We start from the raw sequence: 26,587 nt of genomic DNA on the forward strand, positions 1-26,587 counted from the left end.
AGGGATTCCAAGGACAGAGTTGGGGGCGTGTTTTAGAGGTTTGTCTGAGCTACTGATACTGTTCTCTGGGAGCCCTTGTTTGTAAACAGATATTTCTGCTGACGCTGGGCTTTGTAAGGGCGGACAGAGTTGGGTGAGGGGGAGAGCGTTAGAGAAAAAGGCAGGTTGTGTCCGCGAGCCTTAGACCATGTGTTTGTTGTTGAGAACACAAAGACCTCACTGTATTAAATGAAAATGCTTGTTTTACAAGGCGAGTGGGAATATGATAGGTACATGTCGAATGCTTCGGAAACTGAAACAACCCCATGCCACGAGGGCTTCCTGCTACATCATGCATCCAGGGGCACACGCGGATCATGAAGGCTCAGAATCACTCTACCAGGGCTTTGGGGCTTGTGGGCAAAGAGAGTCCCAGGAGCTAGGTGACGGCTGGCTCCCTTTTCTGCTCCCTTTATAAAGCCTGTCCTTTCCCAAGGAGCCCTGCCTCTACGGCGCATTCTCTATTGGTTTCCCACTACCTGCTGACCCAAGGGTAGAATCTGTTATTGATCTAAAATATTAGTGTTGATAAAGAAGCCTCCAGGAGTCTAGACCCAGACTCGGAGCACTACTGGAAATACTTATAATTATGTAACTAAGCAGGCATAGCTAATTTTTCTCAAAGCAGTTTTCAGCTTCTGAAGTGAGGTTTTCAAAATGTACTCTAGTAGAAGTGAAGGGTGCAACGGAGGTTTCTCAGGAGATTTTTTTTCAAGGACTCACAGTGGCAGAAGAATAAGAATTGGAGTCTCCGAACTCTTGCCCTAGCCCTAGCATAGAGCCTGGTAATAGAAGGTCACATGGGTGGAAGGATAGATTGGTGAGGGCATGGGTTGATGGAGAGATCTAAGTATGGAGGAGGTCAAGAGGGAGGGAGGGAGGGAAGGAGGAAGGGAGAGAAGGACGAAGGGAAAAGGAAGGAAGCGAGGGAGGGAAGAAGGGTAGGTGGGTGGATGGGTGGATGACGTTTGGATGGATGGACGAGTAGATGGATGTTTGGATTCACAGATTCATGGGTAAAATCCACAGGGAATAATTATGATCAGGACCACCTAAGGCCACATTTGAAGTGAACTTGCCTGGTTTAAAACTCAGAGACCAGAGTTTGAATAAACAAAGTTGTAGATTATATTTCTAAGGAATAAACTACTCCTCAGAGGGAAAAAAAGTCCCCAATTCTATTTACTCCAGCAAGGGTACGGATGAAGGAAAGTGCAATTCCTCAGTCTGATATGACAACTCCACATCAACATTCTCATTTTCACAGATCTCCTAGAATGTTCAGATTTTAGAGCTGGGACCAGGCTTCAGGAAATGACCTCATATGCCCCCTTCTTTTAGGCATTTAAGTCATCATTTGGGGGCCATAGCCCCCTTTTAGAAAGTGATGAAAACTTTCGACCCTCTCCCCAGAAAACTGTGCAGAGCCTCAAATTTTTACAGAAAATGTCTTGGGTTCACAAATCTCTTCAAGTCCTCCTGGAACAAAGTGCAAGGAACCCCCCCACCTCCTCTATTGATCTCAAATATTAGTGCTATTCAGGTATTGTACTTGGTAATAATACTAGTAAGGATATGGTAATGATATCAATCAAAACACTAAGTCATAACTGAAGTAATAATATCAACAATCAATTCACACCACAATAGCGGTATAATTGAGATTCTACTCTTGGCCTCATGCCATTCATTTTCCACATAGAGGTCAGAGTGAACTTTGGAAAACATACACCAGATCCTGTAACTTCCTTGTTTGAAACTCTGATAACTACCTAGTTCATCTAGATTATAATCCACGTTCTATGACCTGGGCTGCCTTTAGCTCCAGACACACATGACTCCCAATGGCTTGAATATCTGCTCCTTCAACATCCTGAGCTTGTCCTGCCTCATGGTCTGTGTGTTAGCTCTTCCGGCGTGCTCTGTCTCTCTCTCTCTCTGGAACTCTCTTCACTTGTCTTTTCATGTGGCTTGTTCCTCCCCATCTGTCGTTCAAGCTTCCGCTTGGTCACCTACAGCGATGTTCTTCAACTCCAGTCATTCTCCACAGCACCCACTTCTTGTCACTTGTCACTATTATCACTATTGGCACTATTAATACACAAGCCCTTACAATTGTTTTCCTGTTTACTGGCTTTCTCTCCTCGCAAGAACAGAAAGTCCATGAGGGCAGGGACCTGCTCTGTCTTGCTCAGTGCTGCAACTCGAAGAGTATTGGGCACATACGACATATCTGTCGACTCTATGGAGACACATAGAGTTTTAAAAAATTTTTTTTTGGAAGCCTTGGGGTGGTCTAATCTCTTCCACTCTTTGGACTTTAGACTTCCCAGCTGTAAAAAGGGTATTTTGGGCCCTATCCAACTATAGGATTCAATGATCTGAAATCTTTGTGACCAAGTTCAAGAGAGCTGGGCCCAAATTCCAGGACAACATGGCAGGACAGAAGGAATGGTCTCTGTCCGGAATCTGGAACGGAACTTGGGATCATTTCCTTGCCTCCTCTGGAAATCAGATTCTCTCCATCTGTGAACTGAGCAGACAGGACCAGATGCATTGCAAATTTACAGCATCTATTCATCCAGAAGTTCACTCAAATATCTGCTGAACCCCAGCAATGTGCCAGGCCCCGGGAAGGGGCACTGAGCATGGCAGACATGATTCTCGCCATCACTCTGCGTTCATATCCTCTGGGAGGTCTCCAAGGCACAGGTGAGGGATGCAGGAACAGCACGGGCACATCCCACACAATTGCACCTGGTTCTTTAGCAGCTCTCTCCAAGGGATGGGATTGGAGAAGCTGAGAGGAAACCATGGGGAAAAGGACTTAAAACCAACAGAATGGTACACTGGCTGGCTCAGCAGGAGGAAGGGAGGCTCAGGAATAGGGAAAGGTGGGAAGAATATATACAGGTAACAGGTCAGCTCAGAGAAACCAGAGCCATATGGAATGGCTAATATCATTCATAACATATTTGCCCACATTGCTTGGTCCTTCCTAAGGCTCATATCATTCCTCAAAGCACCTGTCCTTCACAGCACCCACTTTCAATCACACTCTTTTCTCCCTTACTTGGAGCCATCTCCAATTCATTTAACAAAGTTTACCAAGCACCACTGGCATGGCTGGTACTGTGCGACAGGTAGGAAAAGCAGGGATGAAGACAGAAATGGTCTCTGCTCCTAAGGAGCTTGGAGACAACTGGAGAAAGACAGACATGTATGAAAGCACCACAAAAGAGTGATAAATGCAATAAGGGGTTGTTGGATTTGATGTGGGTGGTGACACTGAATTGTCCAATCATTTCCTAGTGTCATACTCCTAAAAGCTACTCTAAGTCAAGGTCCTCAGCTGAGACATGAATCAAAAAGTGTTTATTGTTCTACTTTGATTTGTGTCTCTACATTTAAAATGGCACGCATGGTATATCCACATGCAGGGCAAGGCACACAGTACACGTACGTGAACATGTTCATTGTTTGTGAACAATTCCCCCACCGTTCCAGGTGGAAGGGATCTCTTATGCCTCTGAAATCTCAGAGCACATTATAGCCCCCATAATGAACACGGGTGTGCAACAACACAGTTTTTCTGCCTCTGTGCTCTTCCAGGGCTCTATTAATTGCTTAGTTATAGCGGTTACCATGTCATGTATCTGTTTACCAGTCTGCTTCTACCACTAGGACTGGGAGTTCCTCAAGGGATGGAACCGTGCCCCGTTCTCCTTTTTAATCCCCATTTCCTTGCTTGATGTGTAATACACAAAGACATAAAGATTGCTCAATAATTATCTATCAAATAGATGGATAGATGGATGGATGGATGGATACATGGGTGGGTGCAAGGAAGGAAGGAAGGAAGGGAGGAAGGGAGGAAGGGAGGAAGGGAGGGAGGTTTACCTCTCTAAATAAACTGCCGTTTACTACTGAACTTCACAGAATGCCTAGGACAGAGGTTTGTCACATAAGAAATACTTAAGAAAAGTTAATAAACAGCTGTACGACATTTTCTAATAAGCGCACTGCTGTGAACCCACAGAGGTAACCATAATCCAACACTGTAGAGGAAAACAAACTGGTCCAGTGGAAAAAGCACTGATTTGGGAGTCAAGAGATCGGAATTCTACGTTCAGTTTTGCTGCCAGTTTGCTGCTTCACCGTACTCAACTCAACTGAGCTTAACTTAACAAGTTAACTTGCCTGGATCTCAGTTTCTCCATCTATAAACTGAGCAGATTTTAAAAAGCAAACTAATGTCTTGGGAAAGGGATGAACACGATACCATATTGGTTTCTAGCAGATCAGCTCTAATCAGTCCAGTGGGGCTGTTCTGTAAAGGGGTCATCCTGAGAGCTTACCACTGGCTCTACAGAGGCCTAATCGGCTCCAGTGAGAGCGCATCACGAATCAGCCTTGTTAACTCCAGAGTCATTCTTCTGCTCAGAACCCCATAGTTCATGCAGCACGATAACCTGCACAGGTCCCACACTGGTTCAGAATGGATCAGGTCCATCCTCAAAGGGTGACAGTGTATTTCCTTTGAGAATATTTGGGGGAATATGCCCCAGGCTTTGATTCCCGAAAGAGGAATCCAGAAATGTTTCTGGCAGAGAGAATCTTTGAAAGTGTATTATCTCCTGGTAGACTGGGAAATGCTCTGGTGGACATAAAGGGTCTGTTTGCTCGAAAGTCACTGGCAAATAAAATATATTCTGCACAACAAAGAGATTTCTTGGCCAATCTCTTTAAAGTCTTATAATGTTCATTCCAATTTTTCTTCCATGTCTCTCTCCCTCCATTCCTTCCCTTTTTGTTCTACAATCTCTAGATGTTTGCATTAGCCACTGGGGGTACCATCACCCATCCACCCAACCATCCACCTATCCATTCATCATTCACTCCTATATTCATCCTCTGATGGAACATTAACTGAACAGCTACTGTATTCTAAGCAATGTACTAGGCCCTGTGGATAGAGATAAAATTAAACTGGCCTTTTCTTGAACCCCAGCTCCACCATCCTTAAGCTGTGAGGCCTACAGCAAGTCATGTCACTTTCTAAACCTAATTCAACGGGTCCAAAGTGTAGCACTCAGCACAGTGCCAGAACATAGTAAGTGCTCATTGTAAGCTAGCTGCCTTTATTACTCTTATTACTGCTGAGAATGCGTGCTCTCCCCCCAAGGGTACATAAACAGCGGATGGAGGATTCCAGATCCCGAGGTCACCACAAGGTCTCACAAGATCAAGGGAAGCAGAGGGGAAGAAGGCCCGCTGATCAGAAAGGAGGGAAATGGACGAAAACGCAGGCAACAGATATGACTGCTAGGACACTTGAGCCCTGAGAAGCACCTGATAAGGGGAGAGGGGTGAAATCTGAGAGGAGAGCAAAGCTTGGGATTATGTGCTGCAGTTCACACACAAAACAAATGCTTTGCAAACAGGCGAAGGGCTGAGAGGGCAAGACCCAGGCTAAAACGTGGCTTGGATTAGAAAGGCCAAAATGTGAGTTGAGGAGGCATTTAAATACACTGCCCCCACCCCCACCCCCCCACCCCCGTCTGGAAGGCCGGATATCTTTTCCCTTCTGACTGCTCTGCTCAAGGGGAAATGGAATTAACCACTGTGTAACGTTTTTGAGTGTGACGCACGGGCCAGGTCATGTGCTTTGGGTTACGTAATGCAACATGCCCAAGCTCTTTCTCCCAGAATCATCAGAAATTTAGCTGGTTCTCTCATCCAGTCATGCATTCATTAAACAAAAATACCTATAGTTCCTATGTAAGCCAGGCACTTGGCTAGGCAGTGAAGTGGAGAGGACCCCAAATATGCAGAGAATGAAATGTGATAAAGAATTCCAGGTGTTTCGATAAATGTGTGCAGAAGGTACAGCAGAGATACAGGGATAAGGGACGGGGGGGACCAGTTATACCTGGGGAAGAGTCAGAAAGGGCTTCCCACAAGAGGCGAACATTGAGCAGAATCCTACGAGGCTTAAGTGTCCTGCAAAATGGTGCCTGGGGATTTAGGAGGTATGTTATATAATGAAAATGATGGGAAAAAAGCCTAAGGCATCTATCTGGTGGAACTGCAGATAATTCCAGCGCTACTGAAAGGCCTATAGCTGCAGGCAGTAGAGTCAGATTTGCATTTTAGAAAGATTTGACTGTGGGAAGTTGAAGGATGTGTAGGAGTTGAGGCTCAGAGAAGTGGGCATTTACAATACTAAGGAAATAGTCAAAGCAAGAGATGAAGAGGGCCTAAGCTAAGAAGGGGCAAGGTTGGCTATAAAGATAAGAAGACAGGATAGACAGGAATTGATGACTGAATAAACATGGTGGGAGATATATCTAGAGCAGATGACACGAGATGAGGATGGAAGAAATTCTGGAGGAAAGACAATTCCATTTCGGATATGCTGAGTCTGAAGTGCAGGCTGACATTTCCAGTAGACAGCTGGATCTATAAGTCCGGAGTCCAGCAGAGTCTGGAGATAAATGATGATCAGAGAGATGGTACTTATTCCACGGAAAAGGAGGCCAAGTCAGGAGAGAAGCAGACCTTGCCCAAAGACTCAGAAGACAGAGGATCTTACCCAGCAAGGTCACTGGTGTGGACAAGTCACTTCTTCACCACCCCCTGGTTTCTCATCTTTGAAATAAATGGTTTAGATTCTGACTCTCACACACCTTGGTTCTTTGGACTTACATGAATGTTTCTTCACCAAACAGAGTAGAGTATATATTCCCTTTTTACGTTTTCTGTGTACTCTGCATCTCTTAGGGCAAGGCCACCTTGTTCCTGATTGGCCTGTTATCATACCTTTCTCTGTACTCTTACCAGCCTTTGTGGCTGAAAGATCTCCAATCCCATGGGGGGAAATAACCCCCTCTTTACAAACACATCTGGTTATATTCTGCTCAGCCACATTTCATGTTTATAGAGCAAAAAGACTTAAGAAGAGACGGATGTGGGACAGATATAGGGAGAGGTTCTTGATTACAAAGGTGATAGGTACAGGTTAGACCACCAGTTTCTTGAAGGCAAAAGATTAGATCAGGGATCTGCAATTAGTCATGTGCTCCCCTTACCCAGATACTCATATCCCAAGCTGTGACCACCCCCCCCCCCCACCTCCTAGAGTTTCTGTCTCTGTTCCCTTCAAATGGACTAGAACCTGGGACCTTCTCAGGTTCTGCAAAACTGAAACAGGGTCGCCTCTCCTACTCTTGCAGGTTCTATGGACCCTGGGTTTGTGACAAATGATACTGGAAAACATTTTCTTTCTCTTGTTGGAAGAAAAATCGGGGGATGACAGTGCTAGGGATTCCCAGAAGTAAAATAGGCAAACGGATGGCTACAGACTCAGAGTTTTAGTATTTTAATCATGAAGTGATGTGATTAAAATGATAAGCATGACTAAAAGGCCAGTGGCTTACACCAGTGTCCAGGAACTTGCCTGGAACGGCTTCAATAGAGTAGGAAATGATGAAATTTGAGTACGCTAACCGTCAGCCAGGATGTGATCACTGGGAAGGTCACTCAGTGAGTGTTTAAAAAACATGTATGGCAGCTCTTAGGAGCAATATTACTAACCGAGATGGCTTCCAGCTCTTGGGAAGTACCAATATTCCCTACATAATGTCTTCAGTCACTCTTTGACTGAAATTCTACCTATTGGTACTTTGCTTTTGGATAGGAAGCTTTCTGAGGAGACATGAAAGGATATATGCCCATGGAAGAGCAACCTTCTAGGTTGGTATCAGTCCATGATACCTTAGTAAGACGGGATACCATGTCCTTTTTCAAGAATGAGTGTAGCTGGGGGAGAGGAAGCAGGAAGTGTGTGGGCACTTGGTCCCTGAGGGGCACAGGCACCACCGAGCGGAAGAAGCTGCACTCAGAAAGGAAGAGCGCCGGAGCTACTGCGAACATTGAGCATCTGTCTTAGGACAGTCCTGATGGGGATTATAGAGTCTCAGGGAAGCTCTGCTAGATGCGTCTCAAGGACAAAGACACATAAACTCCTCCTTACTCTCACTGTTCAGATGAGGAAAATTGGCCCAAGAAGGAAAATAAGTTGCACAAAGTCACACAGCAAGCTACGGACTAAACTGGCCTGGGCCTGACACCCCCCACCCCCACACTGCTCCTCCTTGGCGCCCCGAGTCCTCCTCCAGCCAGCCCCGGGTCTGCGCCGAGGCCTCTGCTGCAATGCCACTGCTCATCGCTGCCTCCCTGACCACCCTATTTATTTATGTATTTATTTATTTATTTTGTGGTACGCGGGCCTCTCACTGTCGTGGCCTCTCCCGTTGTGGAGCACAGGCTCCGGACACACAGTCTCAGCGGCCATGGCTCACGGGCCCAGCCGCTCCGCGGCATGTGGGATCTTCCCGGACCGGAGCACAAACCCGTATCCCCTGCATCGGCAGGTGGACTCTCGACCACTGTGCCACCAGGGAAGCCCCTGACCACCCTATTTAAATTTTCCTCATCCTACAACCCAGCCCCACACAACTCCCTTTCCTACTTTATTTTTCTTCATAAACATTCACCTGACATGACGCGATCTAGTCGCTTACTCATGTATCTTGTCTCCTCCTCAACCCCCCACTCCAGAATATAAACTCCCTGAGGTCAGAGATATTTTCTTCTGTTCCTTGCTCTGTACTGAGGACCTAAAACTGTACCTGGCACGTAGCAGAAACTCACCAAATACTTGTTGAATGCCTGGGCAGGGATGGACAAATTTTACTTTGTCCTTTGTTTCTAATCTGTATTTCTTAGATTCTCTACAGTGAACACACATTGCTTTTGTAATAGGAAACAATGCAATGTTTATTCTGTTTGCCTTTCATTTTAGTTTTTGTTTTACGTTAAGATAATAGGAGTAAGACTTTCCTGAGTGGTGAGGGAGGGAAAGGCAATTCCTGGCTCTGCTAAAGGAGATAAACATGTCTAATTTACAGAGTTATTGAGAGAATTAGAAAATAATGTGTAGCGAGGCCGGACACATAAAACCAATATGAGTTAACGTTTACTGGGTGCTTACCCATCGTCTAGATTCCATTACTAAGCGGTTTCCACATGGAGGCCCAGTTAATCTTCAAAATAACCCTATGAAGTAGGTGCCAGTATCATCCGCATTTTACAGAGGGGCAAAAGTGAAGCTTGGCGATATTAAGTAACTTGCCCAGGGTCATACAACTGGCAGGTGGGAGAATCAGGAAATCAAACGCAGGCACTCTGACTCTTGAGTTCTACCATCAATCACTACAAAATACTTCCTCAGTAAACATATGCTCCTTTCCCCTGTTGCCTGAGCGTGTCAATTCTTTCTGAGATCAGTCAACTGCAGCTCACCATCCCCCATGCCCCCACCAGGCTTTACAAGGTTCTAGAAGGCTTCCAGGGCAATGGGAGATGCAAAGAAATAAGGAGCCAGAAAAATGAGAAATAGGGGTATGTGGAAATGTGAGTGTGTGTATGTGTGTGCCTGTGCGTGTCAATGGTCACAGTGTGTTTTGGATTGTCACAATGATTAGGAGATCCTAGGCGATTCTTATGCACAAAACCAAGGATGTGAAATGCTTCACAGTGTGTGGAAGGGTTCACACGCAGCAAGGAATGCCCTCACTCAAAAACTTCTTATTGCGCTGCAACGCTCCACTTGCTCCTCCTACATGCCCCTCCTAAGACTCTCGTCCTTCCTTTCCTTCCCCTCAAGCTCTCCCAGGATGGTCAGTCACCTGAGTTTGCAGTTGTGCAGACAGAAGGGCAGAGGGAGCTCCTAGTGTCAGACGCCTGGACTGCACACTGACTTTCAGTTATTCTCTGTGTGACCTTGGGAGAGTCCCTAACCCGTTCCAAGTTGCAGAAATGCATTTGGAAAACCTATCAGCTCACAGAACACGCAGGGATCTAAGACTTCAGCTCCTCCTGTGGCTCTCAAACTCTTTTAAACTTTTTATGATGGAATTCTTCAAGCACACACAGAGGGACAGACAAAAAAGTATTGACGCCTGTCGTTTCTGTCACCTGGTTTCAACAATCATCAGTCTTCCAATCTTCCTTCATCTACCACTCTTCCTCCCAACATCCTATTTTTTTTTCTGGAACACTTTAAACAAACAAAATAGACATAACGTCATTTTACCCATAAATACATCAGTACACATTTCTAACAGATTAGGATCTTTAAAAATATATAACACAATACTGTTATGATGCCTAACAAAGTTAACAATGTAGTCCATGTCCATTCAAACTCTATCACTGAGAAACTTGCACATTCCTTCAAAAGAAATCTGGAAGAAGCACACAGTTTAGGCAGAGTAGGTGAAGGGAAGATGCGCGGAGACAGAGTACTCCCCTTCAGCCTCTCCCCAGGGCATTCCTAAGATTGTGGGGCACAGTTTGAAAGCCCCTATTCCACTGCTACCCCTCAGTGTGCACCCTGAGAACACTGAGGCACAGAGAGGAGCAGTTAAGTTGTCAAGGTCACACAGCAAGTAAGGCAGACCTATTAAGTTCCAACATCAAAGGACTCCAGTGAGGTCATGCTAATTCGATCACTGTTTATCATTTGCCGTGTGAATAATGATAATAAAGGTGCCTTTCCAGGAATGACCTTGATTGTACAAACCCCTCACACCTCTCACTTTCTGGATCCTCCAACCACTGTCGACCTATGGACTGGGCTCTGATCTTGGCTTAGAGCCTTTCCTGTCATCGTCTCACCTGGTTCCCGTGACAACCCGCAAGATACGGATGTTGAATGTAACCACACCTGAAACTCTCTCCCCAGAGTCCCCAGGTCACACAGCTCACAGGAGACCAAGCCAGGACTTGAGCCCAGAGCTCCTAGGTCCCAGTTCCAGGTTTTCAAAGGAGCCAAGGGGCCAAGACCCACAAGTCAGCTCTGAGTTGAGCATTTCCAGTAAATGCATCAAGGCATGAAGGAGAGTCCTCAGTGCAGCAAGAAAAAAGATAAGAGACACTGAGGCAAAGGAAATAAATTCCAGAGAAAGGGCAGCAGGTGAGGGGAGAAGCAGGCACCCGCCAGGTTCCTAGGTCCTGGGCGATAGGTAGACGAGGAACAAGCCGCTTGTATAGGGGGTCCTCCTACCTGGGGTCCTTGGGGATCATCTCGCATCCTCATCTAAGTCACCTTGCGGCCAGTGCTGGTTTCACAGTGATCTCAAGGCGAGGGGGTTTGAAATAATAGGAACAGTTGCCTGCCTTCCAAAGGACTGGCCCAGGGCAAAGTGGGGAATGCCTCACGGCTGGGCTTCCCTCCTTCCTTTACACTCCTTATTCCTGCTCAGAAGAGAACTCCCTTCTCAAGCACGGTGAGACATCCATTGGAAATGAGATGCATGGAACTCCACGCGTTACCCCCTTCTAGGACTGTCTGCACTTTAAAGGAGGCACCAGAAGGAGAGGGTGTAGCTTCACATATAGGACCAGCTTTGGAAAAATGGAATGTCAGTGCCACCCCCCACCCCCTGCCCCCTGCTCCTAGGCATTTAGGGCCAGCAGGGGAATTGGGAATGGAATAAAGGTCCTTTCTGGTGTCTGGCCACTCGGAATTGGGACAGCTAAAGTTCTCTCAAAGCTCTGCCGCCAACCAGCTGGATAAGCAGGAAATGCCACTCCCCCCTCGCGCCTCAGTTTCTCCACCTGCAGAGCAGGGAGACCGCAGACTGGATCAGTGATTCTCCCCACTGGTGGCCCTTCCACATTACCTGAGAAGGCTTTGAAAAACACCAGTGCCCAGGCCAACCCCAGACCCACGACATCAGAATCCCCGGGATGCAGCCTGGGCACAGGATGTTTAAAAAGCTGATGGTTCTCAGGGCTCTGAGGGATGGGAGCTACTGGACGGAACGATCTCCCAGGCTACCTTGAGAGGGGCAGTTTGTGAACACAGTTTAGTGCTCAGCCCCTTCGTGACACTGGTCCTCAGTTTCCCTGTTGTACCATGATCTGCCTGATTCAGTCCATTCCCAGCTGACCACGCAAATCCCGTGTCCCTGAGCCCCGCACCTCTGAGCCTCAAGTTTGCCTTCCTCTGTGTAGAGGGACGAGGGCAATGCAGCCTCCATTACCCCATCTGTCCACGTGAATGGCTGACCGGGGGAGCGTGAAGTAGGAGGGCATCTGGGGAAGGAGCAAGAGGCATGTGACAACACAGCTGTGACCTGGACCCCACTGTGACCACTGTCTGGCTTCTGTTCCTCAGGGTGCATTCTCCCTCTGGGTGCTAACTGGTTTTCCTATTCATTGGTCCAGTGGTTTTGGACCTCCTCTGGCTCTTATCACCAAGGGGTCATCCAAGTAGGTCAAAGAAGAGGAAATCAAAGTTCAAGGAAGGGATTTGAAGGGGTCCAACTGTTCCCCAAGATACACTGTCTACTCTAGATAGACTCCCCAGCAACTTAAGAGGGAAAGCCCTAACAGTGCACAAACAGGTCCTACTTTCTGAAGGCCAAGCTGGCAAACTGGGAAAGGGAAGGTGGTTACTTACTGGATCCAACTACCACTGACTGAATCCCTAATATGAGCGGCTCTGTGCCAGGTACTTTCTGCCTGTTTTTTCCACTTCAGTGTCCTGATATCATTATGCCCATTTTACAGAGGAGGAAAGCAAGGGCTAGAGACATAAAGTGACGTGACTCAAATCACACAGCAAGTCATTGGCAACAGAAATTCCAAGCCCAGTCTGCCTGATAATTTGACGTGAAAAGAAACACAGATCTGCTAGGTCAAACCCAGAGCTCCACGTGAGACTTGGATTCATGTTTTATCCCCTTTAATCTGTAGGCGTATGGTCAGCACAAAGAGATGCAGGAAAGAGTGGCGACATTCTGCAGCAGGTCTAAAGAAGGGAATGGGGGTCATTCCTTCTCTCTCCAAAAAGACTGCTGAAGAAGAAACAGGCACTTAAGACTCGAGTTCATATCTGGGCTCTGTCCACTGCAAGAGCCCGTGGGACTTTGGACTAAGTCGCTTCAACTTTCCGAGACTTTGTTTCCTCACTTGGAAAACAGAGGTAACAACGTCCACCTTCCAGGGCGGTTGTGAGGATGAAACTCGCAGACACAAGGCAAGCGCAGTACCCGGCACCTCGGAGGCACCCAGGAAGAGTTGCTTTCCTTCCTGCCTTTAAGTGTCCTCAGTCCATAAAGCCAAGGCTGAGGTCATTGGAAAATCATGTCCAATAACAAGATCACAGTTTATTGAGTACTTACTATCCACTAAGTCCAGTTCTAAGCACTTTCTACGTATGAGCTCATGTAATGCGTCAGGTCCTCGTGCTACACTCACTTTGCACGTGAAGAAGCTGACGCCCAGAGGAATCAGTTAACTTTCCCAAGGTCACAAAACCAGTTAGGGGCAGAGGAAGATTCACGCAGAGGTAACCCAGCTACTAAAACTGGCTTCTCACCCCATGGCAATATCCTAGACCCCAGGTGCCACTATGAATGTTGTGGGGAGAACCATGTTAATACATGAACTTCTTGAAATCTAGCCTTCCCTGGGGTTACAGTTCTGAAGTTGGGGAAATGCAGGCACTCTTTTTGGGGGGTTGGTTGGGTTGCGGGAAGTAGGGGCTGCAGAAGGGAGGAAATAAAAAGTCTCTTCTGAGTAGTCGCTGAACTCAACAGTCCAACATTTAGAACAAAAGAGAAAAGCACGGAAAGCGGAGGTGCTGGAGGGGATTCAGGTAAATCCCTTTCTCCTTCTGAGCAGGGACTCTGGATCACTGAGGGGTGGGGGTGGGAGGAGGGCAGCGCTTGTGGGGTCCACATTTCACTTATCTAACAGGTCAGGAGACACTTTAACAAGATTAACTGCTACTCAGGGGCCTCCGCTCCATGGAGCAGCAAATTGACTCTATTGTTTTCTTTTTCTTCCTCTTTTCTCTTTCTGTCAAACTGGAGGGGTACGGTGGGGGAGGGCAGCTGGGGATGAGGGGCAAGGGTTTGGATCCTGCCTGGTAAAAGGCGAAGGGATGTGTCGGGAAGCCTCCCCCCCCCCGCCCCCAGACTTGAAAGGGAGCCCAAACTGCTGAGCATCGAGGCTGAGGGCTGTGCTGGGTGGTGGGTCTGTGAGGGGTCGGAGGTGACAGGGTTTCTCAGACACATTCTCTCAGTAGTGTAGCGGGTACGGTCTGGAAGTGGGGATACCCAGGATCAAATCCTGGCTCCTGGCATTGGTGAGCTGTGTCATCCAGCACACATCCTTCCCCTCTCCGCGTCTCTGTCTCCCTGTTCGGCCAAAGAGAGAAGCCTGGGTAACCTCCAAGGACCCTCTTCACAATAGCCTTAAAGGACTCTCCAACGCTCAGAGCATCCATCGCTGGTGGGCTCTTCAACCCTCAGACTCCCGCACACAGGCACTTCCTCACTTTAGCTTTGTTTTTGCATGCATAAGCCTTCCCAGTTTTATTTGTTAATATATATATATGTATTTATATATATTTCTCTCCTTCCCTTTTGGAAAAAATAAAAGGCATGTTTTCTGAGCTTCAGAAGCAAACTGCTCCTTCACTGCTTCCCTCTGCCTCTCCGAGCGCCTGTCTGAACTGGTGTCAGTGAAGTTTGAACCGGGGCAGAAATAGCATCCCAGGCGGATCTGGGAGCATAGCCCGCCTACCAGGAGCGGCAAGGCCTGCCTCTGCCAGACGACAAACCCGGTTAACAGCACCATAAAATTAGACCTTTACGAAACCCAATTGAATCCTGCAGCAAAGAGTGATGTAAGGCAGCCTGGCCTGACAGCAAGGCAGCAGCCCTCTGCCTGAAATAGCAGCGCGGTCCCTGCTGAGAGATGCCTGCTCTCTCAAGATAGGTGACCAGGGATTCCTACGAAAGTGGTGACGCCCAGCCAGAGAGAGCCAGCAGAGGTCAGGCAGCAAACTGGGCACCCGAGGTCGCAGCGGGAGGACACGGTTTGGCACCGGCATCCAAACTGCCCACCTCGGCCCGGCCTCTCCCAGCCTGAACTTACACGAAGGAAGGAGCTGAAAAAGTGCTTCTGCAAAGAACCTCTGTTTGTTTGCTTTTTAATTCAAGGAGAAGCAGGTTCTTTTTAGTCCAACAGTCTGTACCGTGTGGAGGATACGCAGAATGAGTCTTTTCTGGCTCAAGGCCAGGTGTTTACACACCGCAAATCTGGCTCAGACTCAACTAGGGGAGGGAAAAAAAAAATCCACCAGAATCCTCAGGAGAAAAGCTCTGAGCTTTCTGGTGCTACACGGCAGCAGTGACTTTTTTTTTTTTCCTCGTTTTGAGAGGAATGTTACTTCCACACATAAAATGGACCAGGCATTTTATACAAGCAATAATAACCTAACGTCCCCCATCCAATTAAAGGATTTTACTGCACTATCTTTGTGTGAGACAGCGAATGAGTCCTCAAAAGAGCGTGTGTGAAGAGAGGCTCCTTGTCTGAATTACAGACATTTATAAAGCAGGCTCCTGTGGAATCCCAGGTGCTATATTTTTTTTTTTGAAAAAATGCATTTACTACCTTTTCATTGATGATACCTATATAACCCTGCACTCTCCCCTCTGGAGGAGAAGCCTTCCAAATCACTGGTGTGGCAGGTAAAGACTAGGAAAAATCAGATCTACTTATTTAAAAAAAAAAAAACCCTCCAATCTGCAGGCTCTGTGTTTTTCCTATGTTCCGAAAGAGAAGTAAACATACCACAGCCCTGAATTATAATCATCATCATTATTATTATGAATAACATCTCCCCTCTACTCTACATTATAACCCCCTCTGGCTGACTAGGTAGGGCTTGAGGGCTAAAAGTGAATAAGCTCAGTTTCTCTCTCCTTCCTGGGGTGGGGGGGGGGGGGGCGGGTAAAAAAAAAAAAAGAAAGAAAAGAAAAAAAGAAGCATGTGATGACGTCAGGTATGGGGGAAAGTCACTTTCTAGCTCTCGACTTGGCAGCGGGAGAGTGGGAGCTTTGGGGGCATATTCTTGGTATAGCAGCAGAGTTCGGGTCCCCTAAATGGACTTGATGTAAATAGGACAGCGTTAGCGCAACGGTTGAGAAAGTCCACGCCAAAATAGAAAGAAGCGGACTGCCGGAAGAACTCAGAGCTTTCCCTTCTAAGAAAGTGTGTGTAAGGGGGTGGGATCGCAAAACGCCTCCACACGTTTCCTGGCTGCAGCGAAAGGGGAACCCCTACTCTCACTTTGAGACGTCCTAGGACACGGCAAGACTGTTTGTGCAGGAAGGGAATCTCCCAGCCAGAAGAGGCAAAACTTTCCTTCTCTCCTCCAGCGCCGCCCCCCTCCGCCCCCCAGTTTTATTAAAGGCATTGCCACAGATTCATTAGGAGGGGGGAAAAATGGATGTTGGTGCATTTCTAAGGTTTGCAACCCTCCCAAAGGGTCCGGTTTCACTACGGGCTGTGCTGTAGAACGGTGTGTGTGTGTGTTGGGCGGATGGGTGTGTGTGTGTGTGAGGAGGGAGAACTCAAATTCATTACGGGCTCGTAAAAGTCCCAAATGAGAAAAGCGCCCCGTTTCTCAGCCTAGTCGGGGGAGGACTGGCGGGGTGTGCCTGAGGAAAGTCTCACCCCAGCCCCCAGTGACAGGCTTTGAAAGCAAGGACATGGGATGGCAGTATGTGTGCGCGTGTCTGTGTGTGCCTGGGGTAAGGGGGTGAATCCCAGAGGCAGGCAGCAACCACAGAGCAACTTTGGGGGCACTTTGAGGACTTCTAAGTCCTGGCGATCACAACAACCTTGTCCTTGTAGGCTTTCAGGGTAACGGGGCCAAGTAAAGGGGGAGGGTCACCTCCATTAAAAAGCCAAAGAAATCAACGGTCCCCTAGCCACTTTTCACATGCATCCCAACTGGGTCATTCCTCCATCCCAAACGGAGACAGTACCTCTGACCATCCAAAACACGGTTCACGCGCACGAGGCTCCCCGGAGACCAGCCCTCACCAACTGCGGGTCTCCAGGAGGCCGGGAGCGCTCCCTGCGCTCTTCCAGCGGGGCTAGGCGGAGACGCCTTCCGAGTGCGCCCATTCCGCAGATGGGGCAAAGTGAGGCTCGCAGCTCGCCCCGGAGCCGCCGCGCCGCCGGCACAGCGGCTCCCGCACAGACACACCCGCCAGCCCCCAACGATCCCGCCACCAGCGCCCAAGCACCCGCGCGCCCCTGGGGCCGCAGGGCCGGTGCAGCGCCCGCCTGGGCGCCCTCGCCTACCTGTGATCACCGCCGGAGAGCTCTGGCCCCCCTCCGCTCGCAGCCACACTTGCAGCGTGAACGCGTCCCGGGGCAGCTCGAGGTCGGCCCGCAGGCGCAGCTGCTCGCCTCGCCCGCTGAAATAGAGCGCCCGGCTCGGCGGGCTCGGCTCCTCCGCGGCGCCCCTCGTCTCCCGCTGCTGCCGCCGCCGGGGGACGCGCACGGCTTCCCAGGCACCGCCCGGCGGCGGCGGCGGCGGCGGCGGCGAGGCGCGGCGGCCGCGGGCCGCCCGGGTGGCGCAGGTGGCCGGGCCGGCGGCGGGGCGCGGGGGGCGGCCGGCCCGCGGGTCTCTCCGGGCCCGGCGGGGGCGCTCGGCCAGCCCGCAGCCCAGCGCGGCGCTCAGCAGCCCCAGGCGCAGCACCCAACTCCAGAGCCGCATGTCCGACGGTCCCCCCCCGCCCCCCCTTCGCCCCTGCACCGCCGCCCGGAGCTGCCAGCTTTAGGAGCCTCGGCGCCTCGACTTTCTTCGCTTCTTCACCCTTCTTGGGCGAGCCCCCCCGTCCACTTGCTTTTTTCTTTTCTTTCTCGCTTTCCTCCTCAAGGTGTGTGCTCCACTCCCCCCACCTTTGAAAAATACAGCCCAACTCCTCCTGGTTGGCAATTAATTTCTCTCCCCGCTCCTTTATCTGCCTTATTTCCCCCCTCTAACAGCTGGTTGCCTTCCTCCTTGTTTTATTTCATTTTATTTTATATGATTTCTCGCTCTTAAAAAAAAAAAAAAAGCTCCTCTAAGACACTGATCCGCTGAATTCCCTCCCCCCAAAAGATGCTCTAATTTATTTATTTTTTGCGTCCTTTATAACACAAGCCACAGCCCCCTTCTCCCCCCCGTCCCCCCTCCCCTCCCTCCTTCTTCACAAAATGAAAGGAAAGAGGGGGGAAAAATCCCTCAGAAGATGAGTAAACAAGCGTATGCTAATCTGCTCCCGAGCGCTCCACCTTCCCAATTGAATGAGTCCCAGTTAAAACTGCGGGGATCATGACTAATCAATCAGTTTGGAGAGGCCGAGCTACCCAGCCTTCCTCCACTTTCCCGTTTGCCTCCTTCGCTCCGCTTCTCCACCCCCTCCTTCTTCTTTTTTTTTTTTTCAAGAAGACAATCTTAAAGTAACAATTTAATGAAATTCTGTACACACCCCCTTATGGTCCTCCCAGCTCTCCTCATTCCTGCTCAAAACACACATTCCTGTTTTTGTTTTGGTTTGCTTGCTTTTTTCCCTCCTTCACTCCCCCCACCCTTTTTTTTTCCCTCCTGGCGGGAGAAAAATCTATCTCTTCTCTCAGGATCCCCTTTGCACTTTGCTGGTAAACCTCATCCTTCTATATAGCACATAAAGAGTCTTGAAACTTGATTCTCAGATTTTGTTGTAATGCTGTCTCTTTCTCTCTCTCCCTCTTTCCCTTCTTCTTCTTTCCCTTCTCTTGCCTTCCCTCTCCTTTTCTCCCTTTCTCCTTTTCCCTCTCAGAATTCCCTTAAAGTTATACAATGATGAACGTCCCCCTCTTCTCTGAGCCCCGGGTGCTTCTGGCTTCAGCTAGTCCAAATGTTGTCCCAAAGTCCTCACTGAATCATCAGAAGCAACCAGGAAAGGCATTTTCTGAGGCATTTGCCTTCCCGAAGCTGTACACTCAGCACAACTAGGTCTCTGAATACTCCTGAATACTCTTAAAAATATTCTGTTGGTTGTTAGAAATTATTTTATTTTTATATAAAAAATGAAAAAAACTATTATTTTGCCTTTTTTTTTCGACCTAAGAAATTCAGGTGCTCTGACATTGTTCAAGTCACAGGTAAGGATCTAACCATTGGCTGCTTTGTAGATCTGTTTTGAACTGGGACATATATGTAATATATTTTTGTTCTTTTTTTTCCCCCTCTTTGTAGAACTCAAAGGCTCCCCCTTATGGCAAAACAGTTCTTTTTTTTTTTTTTTTTTTTTTTTTCTTTTTTTGTTTTTGTTTTTGTTTTTCCCTTCCAAGTGTTTAATAAGTTAAAATGAGTTAGCAGTGGTGGATTACAAATTATTAGTTACCGGTCTGTTCAAATAATGTAGTGATAAAAATATGCTGTGTGAGGTTTGCATGCGGATAGTGAGCTGGAAGAATTAACTCGACTTTCCTCCCTTGTATGTGTTCCTGTCCTCAGGGCTGCTCCAGACCCTGCCTGAGAGCTGGGGTCATTCTTGCATGCTTCAGAGAGAGTGAACACCGGTGGAGAATATGCGTTGGTGAAAGTATGCGGATTTGTGGAATGAGCAAATGACTCAGACACCCCCTATAAAAGCCGGAATGTGGTGTGCAGGGATTATGGTACCATTCTGAAGACGGGAGATCCCAGATTCAGATCTTGGTTTGGGAAGAACTTGCCATATAGTCTTAGACTAAGAATGTGTGAAATCAGCTTCTCCCGTTATAAAATGAAAATGGCATTAGAGCCTAAACATGTTTCCAGAGACTGGCTGAAGGAAGATGATCTTTGGTGCATAATGCCGTGGATAAGGAATTTGCCTAGGCAAATCTTTCACTTTCTGCAACTCCAAGTCACTTATAAAAGTCATAAGATTGACATTCAATAATAATAATAAGACCTATATTGAACTACATATATTATATCCTGCAAAATCCCCCTGTTTTCTCAATAGAGGTTGGAACCTGACTACTAATTCACTTCAATTGTGGCTACTAGGTATTTGGAAACTGTATTCCTTCCAAGGGCTTCTAAGTCATTTTATACAATAGTTTTGAATATTCCTAGACATTTGGGACTTTGTCAACTCTCCCACCAAGAGTGAAGACATGGGACTTATAGTTCTAAGTCCCACTCACTCCACCATGTATCTGGAGCGAGTCGCTTAGCTAGCCCTGCACTTCCTAACCTTTAAAATGGGATATGTGTTTCACAAATGTGTTTTGAGGTTAAAATACACTTTGGGGTATATTTTGTAAACTATAAAAATGCTATATAAATCCATTTTATTCCACTGTTGTTGTCAAGGACCAAGTGCTCCTTAGGTTCTTAAAGACAAACAAAACTCTGGGAGGCCACGTCACCATTTCTGTCCTGTGGCAGGCATGATGGGAAGGGATGGACAGGTCCAAGTCTCATAGCTCCTTGAGCTTCTGGACCTCAGCCCCTAAATGTGTTGGAAGCAATTGGCAAGGCCGTTCACTGGTCTTGTCATGGAACATACATTTATTATTCTATCCCACCTGTCTTGGAAGCTACACTTACTTTTATGCCTGTACGTATCTATGTACGCATGCATATATGTGTTTGTTTTTAACTGAGCGAATAGAACTGGATGAAATGTAACCCTTGGATCATGACGCACCCTTATCATTGGCTTATGCATTCCGTTCTTATTTATCTATATATAACAAATAATGTAGCAAACGCTGCCATCCCTCTTTTACTCCATCCCTTAATGTCTCGTGGATCTGGCCCGTCTCCTTTCATCATTTGTGCTCAAAGAGCAATCATCTGAGAGTTAGGAGACTTGCGTTCTAATTCTGACTGTGAATTCTTTGACCTCAGTTTACTCCTATGTAAAATGAAAGACCAGGAGTCGAAGATTCCTGAGATCACTTCCAAATCTGAAATGTAATGGAGCCCCTAATTCCTGGAATATGGCAATAATTCCCATCTAATCATCTCATATTTGGTCAATTCCCTCCCACCCCCCAAAAGGCCCCTTGTTTCTGGGGAATTTCATTCTAAAAACTACTTTTTAGAACAAAAAGAACTGTTCCTCCACTCTTAGGATATACTCCTTCAATATTCATTTTATTTGGTAGTAACTAAAAGCAAGGCATTTTGCCAAGGAGGTATAAGGGTTCAGTGGAAATTTGGAGGGCAACATCTAAGTGGAGTCGTAAAGTTTGAGAAGGGCTTGGATGAGTGAGGCCGGTTCAAAGTATGCATTTCAGAGTCACCCCGTCCTGGGTTCCTATGGCCTTCAGCAAGTCACTCAATTTCTCTGATCTCAGTGACCTTATCACGGAGCTGTCCTGAGGATGCTGTGCTGTGTGATACACTGTAGGAGCTCATTAAATGAGCAACCTTTCTTCCTTTCCAAGGATCTAAATTTCATGGCCCCTGAGGCTTTTGTCAGCTTTCATCTATAGCCTGAGCCCCACCTATTTCTTATTCCAAGGCAGAAGGATTATTCTTACCTCAGAATTCCGAGGCAAGCATTGTCTGTCTGGTAGAATCTGGAACTTGATTAGATAGGATCCTTCTTTGTTCCTGGTGTCCTGTTTATGTTTTTTTTCCTACAAGATTAGAACCCATCTAGGGTAAGGATCTTCAAGGGCCAGTTATATCACCATACCCCTCCCCCACCATCCTGAAGGGGGCTCCCTCCTCTGGTCACTCGTAAAACTTCCTCTGAATTCCTCTGGGCACATCCCCAAAGCCAACTCTCACACTTAATTATTTATCTGCTTGTCTCCCTTTTCGTGTGGGACAGAGTCTGTTGCATTCATGTTTGTGTTTCCCCAAATGCCTAGTCCAGCACTTTGCTCATAACTATAGCTGCTGGTTCAGGAAAAAAAAAAAATACACACACACACACACACACACACACAGACACAGACTTGTAAATCCATATACATGTGTAGATGTATGTATGTATATATTTTTGCTTCTCTATGATTCTTCAGTTCTTCCTATGATGCCAATATGGTCATTGCTGTGAACATACTAGGCTCTTCGTAAACGCATAATTTCTTTATTTTGCCAGCCTCCCCTTCCCCAGATGATGCATCTGTGGACACCCAGACAGATATACTGAAGTTCACTGGCTGCCCATGTGATGGTCACTAAAAAGAATGTGGGCTTTGGAGAAGAAACTGGATGCACATCTTACCTTTGCTAAAGAACAATTCTAATAACAGCTTACATTTATTGAGTATGCACTATGTTCCAAGCAATATTTAAATGCTTTTTATAGGAATGAGTCCATCTAATCCTCAGAACAAGCTGACAGAGGAAGTCCGATAATCATCCCATTTTACAGGAGGAAAAGAAAAACAATCCTGAATCACAGAGACTAAATAAACAGGAGAGAGCTCAGCCAATCCAGATCTAGCACTCTGTGCTCTAGCTCTGGGGGCTAAGAAGAATCGCTTAACCTTTTGAATCTCATTTTTCATTTTCACAGATTTCATGGGGTTATCTGGGAGATTAAATGAGACGATAGGGATGGGCATCCTATTGCATAGTGACGAGTACATATGTCAGTGGGTGCTGGAAGAAACATTAGCTTCTCTACTTCCTCCCGTACAGTAGTTTAATTATGCTAATTTAACACATGAACAAGAGTTGACAATTGTAAGAATCATGCCAGCAGTAATAACAACTCGTCTGCACTGAGCACCAGCTATGTGTCAGGCACTGTATTGAGTTTTAACTTTCCACAAAACTAGGAGGTAGGTTTGAACCTAATTTATCTGAATTGCTCAGCAGTTTTCTGCCTATCCTTCTATCTTCTTAAATCATGTTGAAAAATACATTTTACTTTCAGCCCTGAGTATTTTTTTTAGCATCTCCAAGCTCCATCTGAAAAAAAAAATTAATCTCTTAATAATTGCCTGTTCTACAAAGCCACAAAGAAAAGAGAACCGATGATCACACTGTCATGCCTGAGGTGGGGACGGCTAGATGGGGGTTAGGGACCGCTCTGGCTGGAGGTGCAGCTGGCGAGCTCCAGATGCTTTCCTCTGTAGTTTTTGAAACTTTTGTGTCCCCGAGTGGTGGCCCTGGAATGAACTGGAGTTCTCTTCTAGTCTTCCTGCAGATTGATGACCAGGAAGCTGAAACAGCAACTTCTAGACTCCAGCCCTGGTCCTTTGGCTCACGCACACCAAAGAGCTTCATTTTATTCAACTCAGATGCCGAAGGCATTTCTTAAGCTGAGAATTTTAGTTGAAGATGATCACTGCTTGACACTGCATTTTTTTTCTATTTGTAGAAAAACATATAATTTTATGAATTCTATCCTTTATTCTCTTCACTAATAATAATTACCTAGAATTTATTATGAGAGATACTATCTTGAGTGGTTACATAGATGATTTCATTTAATCCTCAAAACTACAATCTGTAGCTTTTCTTATTCCCATTTTGCTGATTAAAAAAAAAAATGAGGCTCAGTAAAGTTGGTTGGATTTTATGACATTTGAACCCAAGTCTATCTCACTTCAAAGTCCACATTCTTAACTGCTTGGCGGGTGCCTGCCCCAATCTACCTTTAATCTTCGTATATTTTAAACTGGAATCAGAATATCTCCATAATCTTGCAGAAAAGGAAGCTTTGTGAGAAATCAGAAATGGGCAGTGGTGGGAGTTTTCTTCATTTTGGTATGTTTCACCTTTTCTTGTTGAATGGAAAATAAAATGTGTGATAAACCCTTCCACTTAATTCCAGGACAAATGTATCCTGTGGCTTATTTGAGAAGAGGCCTTAAGTCACATAATGGACAATGCTTTCAACTCTGTTTTTTCCAGAAGTTGCAGAATCACTGTCCAATTGCCCACTTTTTATATCATCTGAGATTGAAGGCATGCAATTAACTGTTGTTCAGTGAAGACCTTTCCATGGGAAACTAATCCAGCAATGCTTTCTGATGAGATCAATCTATACCAATTAAGAATAGCATTACTTGTTGAATGCCTTCCGTATGCCATGCATGGACCTGCGGGCACATATTCTCACAACTCAATTAGGTTGGTTTTGCTCTGCTTGTTTTAAAAGATGAGGAAATCCAAGTTCAGAAAAAAGGGAGCAGTTTACCCCAAATCACCTGGCTAGAAGATATATGTCCAAACCCAAACTCTAACCTACGTGCTTTTCTCCAATCTAGTGCAAATGTCACCTTCTCCGTAACATTACTTTTTATTAAATATTAAAATAAATCATTCCCAGAGGATTATTTAGCTTTGTTTCCTCTCCTATACTGTTGGATTTATGTCCTTGTCTTGCTTTCTGTGACAGGTCTTAAGCTTCTTAAACATGAGCCTGAGGAACGGTGCACCAAAAAAAAAAAAAAAAAAGATGAGCCTGAGTTTTCTGCCTTTTGAGATCCCCCATGGGGTTAACTCTCTATGGTTTATGCTGAATATGAGATCAGTGAACACTGGGTGAACTCTTTGGGAACCTCTGTAACTCCTGCCTACGTGTGACTTCCAGAACAATGCCCTGCTTCTTTCATCTTAACTCAGCTCGAGTCCTTCAAATTCTTTTCTGTTGTGTTTTTTTGTTGTTGTTATTTTCTATTCGTTTGCATGTACCTTTTATTTATTTTTTAAAAAAATTTTATTGGAGTACAGTTGATTTACAATGCTGTTACTTTCAGGTGTACAGCAAAGTGAATCAGTTATACATGTATCCACTCTTTTTTAGATTCTTTTCCCATATAGGCCATTACAGAGTATTGAGTAGAGTTCCCTGTGCTATACAGTAGGTCCTTATTAGTTATCTATTTTATATATAGTAGTATGTATATGTCAATCCCAATCTCCCAATTTATCCCTTCCCCCTTTTCCTCCTTGGTAACCGTAAGTTTGTTTTCTACATCTGTGACTCTATTTCTCTTTCGTAAATAAGTTCATTTGTACCACTTTGCATCAACATGGATGGACCTAGAGACGGTCATACCGAGTGAAGCAAGTAAGACAGAGAAAGACAAATACCATATGCTAGCACTTATACGTGGAGTCCTTCAAATTCTTAAAACCCAGTTGAAGCCAGCTGTAGCTCTTTCAGGAGAGCTCACTCACACCCTCCACCAATCAGTTAATCTTCAAACCATTCAGCCAGCGCTATCACGCATTACCTTGTGTTGCTACTTACCTTGTCATGTGGACATAACTCTACCCAGATCGAATATGAGGATGATGTTAGTATGTGCTACATCAGCCCACTGACATATATATAATATATATATATATTTTTAAATTAAAAGTGCCTTGCCTCCTGTTAAGTCTAGCACTCTCACTTTGCAGAGGAAGACTCACAGAGAGGAAGAGATTATCCCAAACTCACACATCTGAACCACTCCAAAGAGATAATTGTCTGGTTTTCTCGTTCCCAAGCCAATATTGTTTCCACTATAATACTGCTTTTCTTAATGCAGATGATGATAATTTACTTATTCATTCAACAATTATTTATCAATTAGCAACTCTATGCCTGGCACTGTGCCAAGGTCTGGCTAGCTGTCTAACACGATTTTTTACTTTCAAATGATCATCTTTGTCTCTAATAGTTGAAACTTATTGTTTGCTTATAGGTGGTGAGTGCTTATATATAACATCATTTAATCTTTGTAACAACCCTAAGAGGCAGGTAATATGACTACCTCCATTTTACAGAGAAGAAAAGGAGCTTTAGAACACCCATGAATTTGTAACAACAAAAAACCAGGTATGCTTGCCTCCAAAGCCCAAGTTTTTAACCTTTAGGATAAACGACATCAATGAGAAATTTAAAAGTTCCTTTCAAACAGTTGGAGATTGTGCAGTGCCCCAAGCCTGTCCTTAAATCCACAGATACAGAGAACCAGCAGTGGCCAGCCCTCCACAGTGAAATCAATGGGCAACACTACTGAAATGAACACTGAGAGAGAACACCACTCAATCTTGAGAGCAGACAGACCATCGACTGACTTGGACCACATATGAAAGCACTAACTTCAAACAATTAATAGATACCAACAACAACAACAATAGCCTTAGGCAATGGCCCTAGTGTATGTGGAGAGCTCTGTGTTCTTCAGAAGAAAGGGGCATATAAAGTTAACGTGCAGGGTCATGTTGAGAAGTGATCAGTTTGTGCTTGGACCTGTTTCTGTGGTGTTCAATGACGACCATGAGGTAGACTAGACTGATTGAAGAGTTCTTGTAAGAGTCAAGAACCTGGGCTGTGTTCTCATTTTTGCCACTAAATTTCTGTGTTGCCTTAGACAAGTCCTTTCCCTTTCCTTTTGAGAATCTATCAAAAGGAAAACTTGATAGATTTTGGAGGTAGAAAATTACCCAGCCCCCAGGCTGATAGCCAACACACATGTACCAGTACAGCTGTGCTCTAGGACCACTGCCCATTCTGTTCTCTAGGGCCAATGTTCTTTCTGATTGGTTGATGTCTGTGACCAACCAGTCGTTACTCCATGCTGATAACTTATGTCTGATCTTAGAGGGCTGACCACCATCATCCTGATTCCAATGGGAATCCTGGTAAGACCCCTGGATGATGTGCCCCTAAGAGCT

The 26,587-nt window shown here is 46.1% G+C and overlaps 1 protein-coding gene across 1 annotated transcript in view; it reads right to left on the reverse strand.

Moving 5' to 3' along the window:
* The window catches only part of PAPPA (pappalysin 1), a gene marked incomplete at both ends in the record, with an annotated part of 250,394 nt that extends 232,696 nt beyond the window's left edge, over window positions 1-17,698 (reverse strand). The window contains one exon of the mRNA XM_082655786.1: window positions 17,281-17,698. Coding sequence (XP_082511912.1) covers window positions 17,281-17,698 — 418 coding nt within the window. The remainder of the gene's footprint in view (window positions 1-17,280) is intronic.
* Window positions 17,699-26,587: the final 8,889 nt, after the last annotated feature.

The sequence above is a fragment of the Grampus griseus genome (assembly GCF_964374135.1).
Source record: "Grampus griseus genome assembly, chromosome: 6".
Classification (NCBI taxonomy): Eukaryota; Metazoa; Chordata; class Mammalia; order Artiodactyla; family Delphinidae; genus Grampus; species Grampus griseus.